Source organism: Ictidomys tridecemlineatus, chromosome 7 (assembly GCF_052094955.1).
Source record: "Ictidomys tridecemlineatus isolate mIctTri1 chromosome 7, mIctTri1.hap1, whole genome shotgun sequence".
Lineage (NCBI taxonomy): Eukaryota > Metazoa > Chordata > Mammalia > Rodentia > Sciuridae > Ictidomys > Ictidomys tridecemlineatus.
The window spans coordinates 40,186,612-40,200,224 of NC_135483.1; the positions used below are offsets into that span (position 1 = coordinate 40,186,612).

The 13,613-nt window shown below is 37.9% G+C and overlaps 1 protein-coding gene across 6 annotated transcripts in view; it reads right to left on the reverse strand.

Annotated features, from left to right (window-relative positions):
• Nucleotides 1-11,656, reverse strand: part of Dpy19l4 (dpy-19 like 4) — a 68,021-nt gene extending 56,365 nt beyond the window's left edge. For 4 of the 6 annotated variants that reach the window (XM_078016897.1, XM_078016901.1, XM_078016898.1 and 1 more), the window contains exons 1-2: nucleotides 11,500-11,656; nucleotides 7,679-7,789 (exon numbers count right to left, since the gene is read on the reverse strand). In XM_078016897.1, the coding sequence (XP_077873023.1) occupies nucleotides 7,679-7,789; nucleotides 11,500-11,515 (127 nt within the window). In that variant the 5' untranslated portion in view covers nucleotides 11,516-11,656. Of the gene's footprint in view, nucleotides 1-7,678; nucleotides 7,790-9,490; nucleotides 11,429-11,499 lie in introns of those variants that run through there. The other 2 variants (XM_005328663.5, XM_078016899.1) reach the window with 2 other exon arrangements.
• Nucleotides 11,657-13,613: the final 1,957 nt, after the last annotated feature.

Genomic DNA, 13,613 nt, shown 5'->3' on the forward strand with positions numbered 1-13,613 from the left:
ACATAATGTATATATATATATACGTATCAATATTGCTTATTAATTCTAACAAATGTACAACATTAATGCAAACTGTTAAGAATAAGGTGAACTCCCTGTGTGAGAGGTTGAAATATGGGAACTTTGTACTCAGCTCAATTCTTCTGTAATCTAAACTGGTTTAAAAAATTAAAACCTAGGGTTGGGGTTGTGGCTCAGCAGCAGAGTGCTTGCCTAGCACTTGTTTTGATCCTTAGCACCACATAAAATAAATAAAATAAAGATACTGTGTCCAACTATAGCTAAAAAACTATTAAAAAATTAAATTAAATTTAAATTTAAATTAAAACCTATATATTGCAAGATGAAAAAGTTCTAGAGATCTGGTTCACAACAAGGTAAATAATTAACACTATAAAATCATAAACTTAAAAATGGTTAATACAGTAAAAATATTAACATCCATTAATTTAAAAAAAAAGATAAGAAACATAGGAGCCAATATCTAAAGAATACAGATTCATTCAGAATTACTCTTGAAATATTTTACTGACATCCTTTTTCCCTATTGAGAAATTTTTTTTTGAGAATAACTTATATATCATAAGCTGGGTACAATGGTGCATGCTATAATCCCAACGGCTCAGGAGGCTGAGGCAGGAGGATTTTAAGTTCAAAGCCAGCCTTAGCAAAAGTGAGGTGCTAAACAACTCAGTAAGACCCTGTCTCTAAATAAAATATAAAAAACGGCTGGTGATTTGGCTTAGTGGTTAAGCACTCCTGGGTTAAATCCCTGGTACCAATAAATACATACATAAGTACATAAATTACTCATATACTATAGACAGCAGCCCTCCACACACCTTTTTTTGGTACCTGGAATTGAACTCAGGGTACTGTATCACTGACTAAATCCCTTTTAAAATTTTGAGACGAGGTCTCACTAAGTTGCTTAGGGCCTCGCTAAATTGATAAGCTGGTCTTTAACTTGCAATACTGACTCAGCTTCCTGAGTTGCTGGGATTACAGGTGTGTACCACTGCACCAGGCTAAGCTACAGTCCTTTAAATTGAATAATTCAATGAGTTTTAATGACTATGTTTTAAAAAATCACATGCAACTGTTACATATATGTTGAAGACACAGCATAAAACACATTTGAATTTTGTACAGAGACAATTTCAATCCTGCTAGCTATAACCATTAAGTGCCTAAATCCCATGTTCTGTTACTCAATGAGCTATAAGTTTGTACAAATAAACTTCTTGATTTACTTGACTAGCTAAACCAAAATCATGGAGTTGAAACCGAAAGCCATGGTACACACCTGTCATTCCAGCTACTTGGGAGGCTAAAGCAGGAGGATTAGAAGCTCAAGGTCAACCTTAGCATTTATAAAACAGCAACTTACATTCTTGTCTCAAAATAAAAAATAAAAAGGGCTAAAGGATGTAGCTTGGTGGTAAAGCACCCCTAGTTTCAATCCCCAACACACACACACACACCAAAAAAAAAAAAAAAAAAAAAAATTAGGATTGGGAGTATATGTCAGTGGTTGCTTAGCATGTGTGAGGCCCTGGGTTTGATCCCAGAACCACAAAAAATAAATAAATGAATAAGTTTTTTAAAAATCCCTTAGCTTAAAAAAAAAAAAAAAAAAAAAAAGCCTTAGCTATTCTCTGAATGTTATTTCTCAAATAGAATAAATAGATGTCACTAAATTAAAAAGAATATTTTAAAAGTTTAAGAAACACTACCCAATATATCAAATATTACTGTAAGTATAACACAAATTGTTTTTAAAATTCCAATTTCTAACAGCATGTGTGCATCCTACTTCCAATAGCATTTGGCATGGTGCCTGGTACATGTTAAGATCATAGCAAATAGCAGCTATTATTACTGTGCTACAAAAGCATACTTACAAAAATATATGAAGTACTTAAAGCAATGTTGACAATATGAACTATAAAAACTTATAAAAAGGGCTGGGGTTGTGGCTCAGCAGTAGAGCACTCGCCTAGCGACATGCAAGGACCTGGTTTCGATCCTCAGCACCACATAAAAATAAATAAAATAAAGGTATTGTATCCAACTATAACTAAAAAATAAATATTAAAAAAAACTAATAAGAAAAAGTGTTTCAGGGCTGGGGATATAGCTCAGTTGGTGCTTTCCTTGTATGCACAAGGCCCTAGGTTCAAGCCCCACCACCACAAAAACAAACAAAAAAAGAAAAAGTGTTTCAAGATTTCTAAATGTGTACTTTCCTATTTTATTTGTTTTCAAGTCTTGAACAACAGGGGCTGGGGAATGCAGCTCAGTGGTATAGTGTTTGCCTTCTATGTGGAAGGCACCCTGGGTTTGAGCCCCAGCACAACAATGACAACTAGAAGACTTACAAAATAGCAAATTAATCATATTTATTAGAGGCTATTAAAAAATCTATATTCAACCAATCTCTATACTTGAATGCCTTAATACTAAATATTTTGCTTTTGTAAGGAATCAAGATGGAAGAAACACCAAATTTTCAGTGTTTGATATAAGTGTATGATTTACAGAAAATAAAGAGCTCTAAGGCCCTGGATATTATCTTTAAAAATTACAATTTTAATTAAAAAATTGAAAAGTAAAGGATCTGACTTCCATTTAAATTGTCAGTCACAAAGCAGTCAATATAATTTCTATGCTATTTCCTTCATTTGTAAAACGGTGATCAAGCACAGAAAAGGAGAAAAAGATGATATACATGTCAACATCAATACAATTGAGCACTGATAAACAATATACCGTAAAAGTGAATAACATTAAAAGAAACACAGGACTCAATCTCACAAAAAGTGTTAAAAACGAAGTAGGTACACAGAAAAAAAGATAAGCAATACTTATGCAAAAAACAACAAAAAAAAATTCTTTTGATCCTGGGGAGCAAACCCAGGGCCCGGCACATGCAAAACTTATGATCTTTCACTAAGCCATCTCCCCACTCTTATGCCAAAATGTTAAAAGTAGTTCTAGTGAAATTATGGATATATTTTATTTTTATTGTTGTTTTCTCTTTGGTTCACATTTACTACCCTATTGTATAGTCAGGGCAAAATACTACTTTGTAGTGGATCTCTGAATTTATTTAATTTTTCTTATAGTGTATTTTCCAATTTTTTTAAAGTGACTATTCTATGTGTCAGCTTTGCTGACATAACACTAAAAACAACCTCAAACCACCAGTGCCTTCCAAAATAAAGGCTTTTTTCTTATTTATGTTATAATGGATTTCCAAGTTAGCAATAACTTTATTTTAGGCTGCCACTCAATTTCAGACTTCATGTTACCTCTGGCTCTTTTTATATCTGTTTTTTCAGGGGATTGAGAGGTGGATACTAGGGATTGAACTCAGGGACACTCAACCACTGAGCCACATTCCCAGCCTCATTTTCTATTTTATTTAGAGACAGGGTCTCACTGAGTTGCTTAGTGCCTCGACATAGCTGAGGTTGGCTTTGAACCCGTGATCCTCCTGTCTCAGCCTCCTGAGCCACTGGGATTACAGGAGTGCACCACTGCATCTAGCTCTTCCTTTTATCTTCTTCTGAGTTCCATACTAGAATCAGTCCCTAATTAGGGACATACTGTTTTCACAACAGAGGAACAGAGGAAAGTTGTCAGGGTTTCTGCTCAGTACTAGTATACTCACATTCCATTGGCCCAGGCCAGTCACATCATTCCTCTGACAAATGGACAGGGAAGTACACTGTGCCTTAGAGAGGCAGTCTGAATCACATGGCAACAAAAGGGATCGTACAATTCACTTTTAGAGCAGGACAAAAACATTAAAAAATAATAAAAAGGTAACCAACAATCTGCAATTTCTTTACTTCAAAGAGCATAATAAATCATTCCCTCTCAGGAAATCTAAGAGCAGCTTACTCACTATGCTTTCTGGATAAAAACAGTAAGAGACTAATATGTCATTTTAAAACCTAAAGGAGCCAAATATGCCAGGGTGCAGTAGTACACACCTGTTATCCCAGAGGTTCAGGAGGTTGAGACAAGAGGATCACAGGTTCAAAGCCAGCCTCAGTAACTTAATGAGGCCATAAGCAACCTAGTGAGACCCTGTCTCAAAAAAAAAAAAAAAAAAAAAAAAAGGCTAGAGATTTGGCTCCGTGATTAAGTGCCCTTGGGTTCACACTGGTACCAAAAAAAAAAAAAGACACCAGGCATGGTGGCACATGCCTATAATCCCAGTTGCTAGGGAGGCTGAGGCAGGAGAATCATAAGTTCAAAGCCAGCCTCAGAAACTTAGCAAGGCCCTAAACAAGGAGACCTGTCTCAAAATTAAAAAAAAAAAAAAAAGGGCTGGGGATGTGGCTCAGTGCTAAGCCCCTCTGGGTTCCCAGTACCAAAAAGAAAAAAACCCTAAAGACTTATGGTTTCTAATCTAGGCTAGCAGTCTTTTGACGATACAGCCCCCCAAATTTAACAGGTCATATAGTACTATCTATTACAAGAGGCTGAGGAACATTGCTTAAACCCAGGAGTTTCAAGCCAGCTGGGCAACAGAGCAAGTGAGATCCTGTCTACAAATCAAATTAAAAGTATGCAACAAGGGCTGGGGATGTGGCTCAAGTGGTTGTGCGCTCGCCTGGCATGCGTGAGGCCCAGGTTCGATCCTCAGCACCACATACAAACAAAGATGTTGTGTCCGCTGAAAACTAAAAAATAAATATTGAAATTTTCTCTCTTTCTCTCTTTAAAAAAAATATGCAACAATAACAACAATAGAAACTTAACTAGCAATTATTTTCTTAGGTATTTATCTAAGAGAAATGAAATCATACGTCTACCAAGAGACTTATATAGTATCAGTATTCATAATAGATACTAGAAACAACCCAAAGGTTGAACAAAAGCAAAATGGAGAAACAAAAAAGGTCTATTAAAACAATGAGGGGCTGGGGATATGGCTCTGTTGGTAGAGAGCTTGCCTCACATGCACAAGACCCTGGGTTCAATCTCCAGCACCACAAAAAAACAAAAACCTATTAATCAATAAGAAGGAATGAACTATTGATATTCATAAATATGGATAACTTCATTTCTTGATTTTTTTTTTTTTTTTTTAGGGGGAAGTGTTGGGAGTACTAGGGATTGAACCCAGGGGCACTTAACCACTCAACTACATCTCTAGCTTTTTAATTTTTTTTTTTTTTCTGAGACAGGGTCTCACTAAATTACTTAGAGCCTTACCAGGTTGCTAAGGCTGGCCTTTTAATTTGTGATCCTCCTGCCTAAGCCTCCTTAGTTGTTGGGATTACAGGTGTGCACCACCAAACCTAGCTTGATTTTATATCTTATTGGTTGAAAAAGATAAACAGTTCTAACTTCAACACTACAAGTTTGAGAATATTTGGAGCCTCAGACTTCCCAGTTGCAAATAAGTCAATTCTGCCCCAAACTAATCACTTTCCTACAGTTATGATTTTTAAAAATTCATATTACAAATGCAACATTATGGGAAATAGTATCACCAAATGTTCTGCCACTGTGCAGCATGGATCTGTGTGTGTGTGTGTGTGTGTGTGTTTGTGCGTGCGCGCGGGGCGGGGAGGGGGGAAGGCGGCTGGGGATTGAACCCAGGGCCTTGTACATGTGAGGCAAATACTCTACCAACTGAACTATATCCCTAGCCCTAACATGGATCTTTTATTTTTCTAGTTTCCAAAAATAGTTTTCTTGCTGCCAGCCCCTGACTTAGATCTGTGGACCACCCACTGCTTTCATCTTACTTGAGTCCATATATATGTATGTGTGTGTATATATGTATGTATATATTTATATATATGTATACCTATACACATACACATGTGTATATATGTATGTAGACATGCACAGACTTAACTTTCTAAAAGCAGGAATGTGAGCAATCTGTTCAGCTGCTAAGGATGACATATTCTCCAATGCCATTTTTAGATATGAAAGACATGAAAAAAGAAGAACCTCCAGGGAATAAGGTCAAGGACCGTAGAGAACAATGAATTAAAAGCAACTCAATGTCACAACTGAGACATAATCACAAAACATTCCATATCCCAGGGTAAGGAAATCTCATTTGTTTAGTACAATTTCAGAAGAGCATGAACCAGTGGCTCCCTCTCTTCCTTTCAAATGGAAGCATTTATTTTGTTTATCCTGACCCTGTGCAATATTGTATATTGAGAGCGGGGGCATGTACAGAGTTAATACAAAAGGCCTGAGAATGCTTTCATAAGGGCATGTTTGCAAGGTAGGCTTTCAGCTAATAACTGGGAACTTAGATATCAGAGTTCTAACAATAAGGGTGGTTTACTACGCCTACTCTATTAGTATAATGAGATTTATACTTTCCTTCTGGGACTTTTAGAATTTTGTTAAGTGGCAAGCAGAGGTTACCTACAGATAAGCCCCCAGTAAAAACCAAACAGTGAAATGGTTGACAAAATTTAACAAACATCACAAGCTGACACTAAAGAAATTAAGTATATTTTCTGTGACTCTATTAGGAGAGGAATTTTGGAAGCTTGTGCCTGCTTTCTATGTTGTCCACAGACCTTTTCCTTCTGTTTATTTGTTTTGTATGATTTACTATAATAAATCACAGCTGTACATGCAACTATATTCTGCAATCTGTGAATCCTTCAAGCTAATCACCAAGCATGAGGGTGGTCTTGGGAACCCTTATACAAAGTAGATAACTAGTCTTTTTAGTTCATTGGTCTTAGGTTCAGAATGAGTCATAGCTGGCCCAGATGTAGATAAGAAGACCTTGGGCTTCAAGACTGATGCTAAAAGGAAATAAGACTGAGTGTCTTCCTTAGGGTAAGAGAAATAGCAAATGTACTCTGAGAGAATGAAATCAATTTTTATGACCAAAAAGACTGCATGGTATATTATTCTTCCCAATTATTTTTTTCCTTCTCTATAAAAAGAATACAGAGGCTAAGAGAGTAGCTTGGTAGAGCTAAACATGCACAAGGCCCTGGGTTCAATCCCCAGCAGGACAAAATAAATATGTGAATAAAAAGAAAAAGATTTTACATTTCTGCCTACTACCATCTGACTTGCTTCCCTGTAATCAGTATACTTCGGTGTCCCATTGTCAGGATTGACTATAACTTGCCAAAAGAATGAGAGAACAAGTGACTGCCAGTTCAGCAGAAACTTTAAGAGACATCATCGGGCTGGGAATGTGGCTCAAGCGGTAGCACGCTCGCCTGGCATGCGTGCGGCCTGGGTTCCTCAGCACCACATACAAACAAAGAAGTTGTGTCTGCTGGAAACTAAAAATAAATAAATAAAATAAAATAAAAAAAGAGACATCATCACCTACTCTCCTGCTCTTTCCTCTGTCCCCCCAAAAACATGTTCCAAACAGGACTTCTTCTTTCATGACACATGTAGCTATACTGGTCAACCTGTGGCTACAACATGTATTATAAATCAGAAATAAATGTTAGTCATAAGGCAAGGAGATTAGGGGCAATTCCCTAATGAAAGCAAAACTTAACGTTAACCACATACAAAACATATACCACAAAGCAAAGCGTTAACCATATACTTAATCTCAAATACGTTCACATACTTAAAATATTAAAACATACTTCCTGGCATAACTATTTTTGTAGTAATACAAAAACTCTACATCTACCTAACTTACGTTTTGGAGCTCTTTCAGGAATAGGAGTATCACTGATTTTCTCTTCTTTGGCAGACTCCTTATTTTCTGAAGACTTTGGCTTTTTTCTTTGGCGCAGTTCTATAGTTGGTCCTTAAAAAATTTAAGACATTATTGCAATGGATGTATCAATCATCTGTACCCCAAACTGATTAACTTTTATTATACTAAAGTTAAAGCCACCTATGTCACCTACTGAGACCAATGTATTTCACAGACAACTTTTTTCATAATTATGTTAGGTAAAACTGTCTTTAGCACAAAAAAGCCAACATAGGCTCACCACCACCACCTTCCATGTTTTGAGAGTCCCAATGATAAACCAGTAAGTTCATCTCCTGAGATAATGCTATTTAAAAATATCCCAAAATAAGTATAAAATTTTTAGAATGCCTGGGGTACAATAAGTTATTTAGGTTATTATTACTGAGCATATCAAGTAAATCATGCACGAATTAACAATTTTTTAAAATAAAAACACAATATACTGATTATAAAACTATACTTTGTGTTATTTTTCATTTTTTTCTTTTAGTTTTATATGGATCTCTTTTTTAATTTACGTATTTATATGCGGTGCTGAGGATGGAACCTAGGGCCTCACACATGCCAGGCAAGTGCTCTACCACTGAGCCAACACTCAGTGAGTGACCCAACACTCCAGCCTTTCAATAATCCTGAAAGTTCTATAGTGTTTTACAGTGCTGAGTATCATCAGCATTGTACAATTATATAACCCTAGGTTAGAAAATAGGAGTAACCTATAAAGATCCCTGTTATCAAAGTGTGGGAAATTCTCAGAAAAATTTCTAAATATTAGACTATTTCTAAATATTAGACTATCATTTTTTTCTATCTCTTTAAAAAAATGTAATGTAGATATTACCTCCAAAACCAGTAAACTAAATTTCAAATTAAACAGGAATGTATGTTAGATAATGTAACTATAATACATATAGATAATAATCTTAACTTCTCAGAATTATCTTCTCAGGTAAATAACAAGTTCAAAGTCTCTGTCAAGTGTATAAACTATCCAGGAATTGAACACTTTTTTTTTTTTTTCCAGGACCAGGGATTGAGCCTAGCGGTACTTAACCACTGAGTAACATCCCCAGCTCTCTTTTTTTATTTTAGACAGGGTCTCACTAAATTGCTTAAGGTCTCACTAAGTTGCTGAGGCTGGCTTTGAACTTGAGTTACTCCTGCTTCAACCTCTCAAGTTACTGTGATTACAAATATGTGTCCCCATGTCCAGCTAAGATGCCATACATTTTTAAGGTGTTATTTAATAAGTTTTCAAGGAAAAAACCACTCTTGTATATTGAATGTAAACACTGACATGTCAATTTTAGTGGCATCAAATTATGAGAACAAAGTGTAAAACTAATAATTTATTTTATTTTAACCAATCTCTTCAACTTTGTCCTTAAACTAACTTTGTGTCTATTACCAAGAAACAAAACTAAATGAATGCAAATATCGTCTCATTTCCTTTATATTGGGCTTATAACTTAATTACTCCAAAGACAAAGCCACTGATGGGAAATGCTCAGTGGTGAGCTCAGTGGTAGAGTGCTTAGGCCCTGGGTTGGTGCCCCAGCACTGATCCCAAAAGAAACCCACAGAGTTAGGCATCTCTAGGTGGGAAAACTGCAAAGGCCAAAGCAATGGACAAACTTGATTATCAGTTCTGATAGGAAAGCTCTGAAATGAAACTCAAGTTTCATTTTTACTAGTTACATTTTTAGCATTGTAAAGAAAAAGTCAAACTAAATGAAGATGATTACATACCCACAAAAATAATCTGCTATTTCAGAATCTGGTCCAGAATCTTCATATGAAATAGTAAGGCTACAAATAGGCTTGTGAATGTCCATCCAGACTATACATAGCAATCTCCAAGTGAAGTATTAACATTGTTCTACTCAAAGTTTATTGCTTCTTTCTTTGCTCTAATATTTCTTTAAGGAAGTAGAAATATAAGCACCTGACCCTCTACTGCATCACACAAGTCATATTTTGGAAGATTAGATTCACATAGAGTATTTACTTATAGAAACATATAGAGAAAGAAGAGGATCCAAGTGAATGTGAATATGCAAAAAAAAAAGACATAAATAACAAAATAACACCTAGATACAAGTAAAATATATAGACTAGACTAATTTTAACACAATGAATACAATATGATGTGTTTTGAAAAAATTGAGTGCCAAGTAAATGGAAAGTACCCAGAATAATGCCTGACACAAAGACATGTCTGCTAAAAATATTATCATCAGAGCATTATTATAATAAATGAGAATTTAATTATTCGCCATTGTATATCTCAGAATCTAACATGAGGGGGGCACAAATATTTATGGAATTAAACATTTGTTGAATGAAACTATGCTTTAATAAAACTGTAAACCACTAATTGTTCCATTTAATTGTTTTTGGGTCACCTGTAATTCTAAAATAAAAAATCACTTTCCATTTTATATCCAAGTAAATTTGACAAAATGGTTATACTATTTTCATTGGTTCCACAACATATATATTTAATTAGGCATAACTATAATCTCTTAAATAACTTTTTTGCACAATGTACATTAGACTTTAAGTATTATAGAATTTTTTTCATGTATAAACGAAGCTAGTTTATCAATCTACTCCCAGAGATTTGCAGCTGGTCAGAAAAGCAAAGTATAAAAGGAAATATTAAAAATGATAATGTAATGCAACCACAGAAAAACCAAGGAAACAAATGGGATTACACTCTTCCTTACCAATCACAAATACTTTGGTTTTGAAGCTGCTTTAGGTAGAATGTCTTACATTTAGATTAGCTTTAACCCTGAAAACTCAAGGAAGAGGAGGTATGTGTGAAGCAAGCATGAGTATTGGGAGATGGCAGCAAGTCACAGAGTAATAAACACTTCTTACCCTTAATCTTTATTTATTTTGAATTGCTTCCCACCGAATTCTTCAAACTCCCTTCTCACACTCTTGGCTCAAAACGGCTTAAATCTAAATTAGATCAGCTTTCTATCACATTCATAACTCTACTCAAAAAGGTAAAAATACCGTGTTTTCCAACTGAATGCAAAATCTAACTGGTCAATCAAGTGACCTACCTACCATGTATGCCTGTTTCCGAAACTTAGAAGGGTATGAATATTTCCTTATGCTCTCTACCAATAACTAAGTTTCTCCTAGCTTTCCACTCTTATTTTATTTATACTTTTCTGCGAATACATATTGCTGGCTGAATTTTCTTGGCACCGGTCCTGAGGGGCTATGGAAAACTTTCTACAACCCAATTCCTCCCAATTCATTTTACCATGTTATCCTAAACCCCTGACTCTTTGCGAGTGGTATGAGTCCCCTCACCCTGCGACTTTGTGTTTGTCATGATCCACAAACCTTTATGAGCGCACTCAGAATGCGGGGCATCTGGTTAAACTATTATCACACTCAAAGATCCTTTCTGTACCTAATCCTACATCTTCTAAACCAACTATGTCCCTCACTCCATTTATGATCTGCTAATAACCCTCAATTCAAACACTCCCCCGCACAGCTCTCTCTCGCGTTGCAGATGCCCAACTTTAGGCTCCACCTTTGCTTCCCATTTGGGGAGACAAAACTTCGGGCCATTCACTCGGCTCCTGGAGAATTTCTCCGCGAACTCCCCCGCCCGCTCCTTCCCGCCCTCCTTGCGCGGCCCCAGCCACCGGTCGCCAGCAGCCCAGGCCTCCGGGCCCCTCGCATCCCCGCCCCTTTCCCGAGTCCACGGGCGGCACTGGCGACATCACCTTCTTCCTCCGCCATCGTCTCCGCGGAGACCCGGGTGGCCGTCCGGCTCCCGCGCGCCCCGGAGTTTCACTCCCTTTGCGTTGCGGAACACCTCCGCGGCCCCTGGCCCACTCCCGGCCGCCGCGCCCCCACTTCCTGACCCGCCCCCCTCCGGTGTCGCTGCCAACCACGTTCCCCCCGGCGGCCAAGGAACTAGAGTGCCGGGAGCGGCGGGCGGCCGGAGCGTTTCGCTGGGGCGCCTGGGCCTGCGCTGGCAGGAAGGAGCCTCAACGCCGGGGGCGCTGCCTACGGTTCGTGCTCCTGGCCCGCCCATCCCCTCCCCAGGAAAGCGAGGTTTGTGAGGCCCACCGCAAACCCTCAATTTGTGCGTCAGTTCCAAAAACGTGGGCGGGAACGTACATTCCGCGACTTTGTGGTTCAACTCCGAGAGTCCAGAGACTGCTATCAGGTTTACCTTTCGAAACCAGCCCTCACCCCCGTTTTACAAAAAGGAAACCGGGATTCCGCATAAAGCAGCCTCAAAGCTACTTAGAGCAGGAACTGGAACGCACGACCCTGAACTGCGGTCAGTGCCTGCGTTCTCACCTGGATTTGAGAGCCCGGCAAAACGTTCTAGTTGGCAGTTTGGCTCAGCAGACCGCTTGACCATTACAAGAAAGAAGCGTGTGCTAATTGACCAAAACGGGTTAAACAAGATGTTTGCGTGTCATGATATCCAAGAAAACAGAACAGTCCAATAATACCGGCCTGTGGGAGAAGAGTCGTGCGTTTAGATATTCCATAGCAGAAGGAAATAGTTTTACTTTGTATGTCCTCACTTGTATCTGGCATTTTCCAGCAAACACCAGGACCCCCCCAAATTTTCCCCAGAAGTTCATGGAAGTAAATTTAGGAAGTGAGGAAATATCTTTTTGAAGTGGGAAAAGCAAGCACAGAATTAACTGAAGTCGCTGAGTAATTATGGATGTCCCTTACTTAGCAGGGAGCAAGTCTCCTCTAAATATGGCTTTATTAAGTTAGGACATTTGGGGAGAGGCTATCATTTTTTAATACTGTGAAAAAACAGTTTCAGGAACTCGTTTTATGTCTTTAATTGCCTGTAAATATGTCTTTTGCCTTCAAACAACATTGCACTAGGAGTTACAAACTGGCGACCAGAAAGGGCCCTCAATGCAGAAATTATGAACACTGAAAACCACAGGATATGACAGAGCCCTAGGCATTGGCCACAGATACCCAGTGTCCTGTGTCAGATCAACTGTGTGAAACAGCTACAATGTATGAGAAAGCAAACATAATGACTGAGTCTTGAAGCCCTACGCTATTGTTTTTTCATGATCCCTAAAGGTAGACTTGATTGTCAATTCACCTGCTCTGTAGAATAATGGGAGAAAGAAAAATAAGACAAAATATCTTCTTTCCTTTTTTTTTGTATCAAGAATTGAAACCAGAGGCTTACCCACTTGAGCCACATCCCCAGCCCCTCTCCCATTTTTAAAAAAATTTTGAGACAGCATCTCATTAAGTTGCTGAGGCTGGCTTTGAACTTGTGATCCTCCTGCTTCAGCCTCCCGAGTTGCTGGGATTACAGGTTTGCTCCATGGTGCCCAGAAAAAAATAGCAATTTAAAAGAAGAAACATACCTACTTGGGTGGCTGAAACAGGAGAACCACAAGTTTGAGGCCAGCCTTAGCAACTTAGTGAGACCCTGAGCAACTTAGCTAGACCCTGTCTCAAAATAAAAAAGCCTGGGGATGTAGCTCAATGATAGAGGACCCTAGGTTCAATCCCTAATATAAGCCTCCACCCCACAAAAAAAGAGAAAAGGGAACATGAGAGAAAATAAATATTCAGTCTTCAGAAATCAATAGACTAGGGGTTGTGTTCTCTAGTATAAACATTTCTCCCTTGAATCCTGAACCAATGCAACCAAAAAATGTACTTCATCAAAAAACATGTCTTGCAACCAGCATTATGGCTGTTTTCAATAGGTCACTCCATAATACCAAAGGCCAGTTATTTTCGGATAGTAACATACATGGCTAGTGGATACATGGTCTAAGATGACTTTAGATGAACCATATTGATTAATTTTCCACAACCACAATGGACT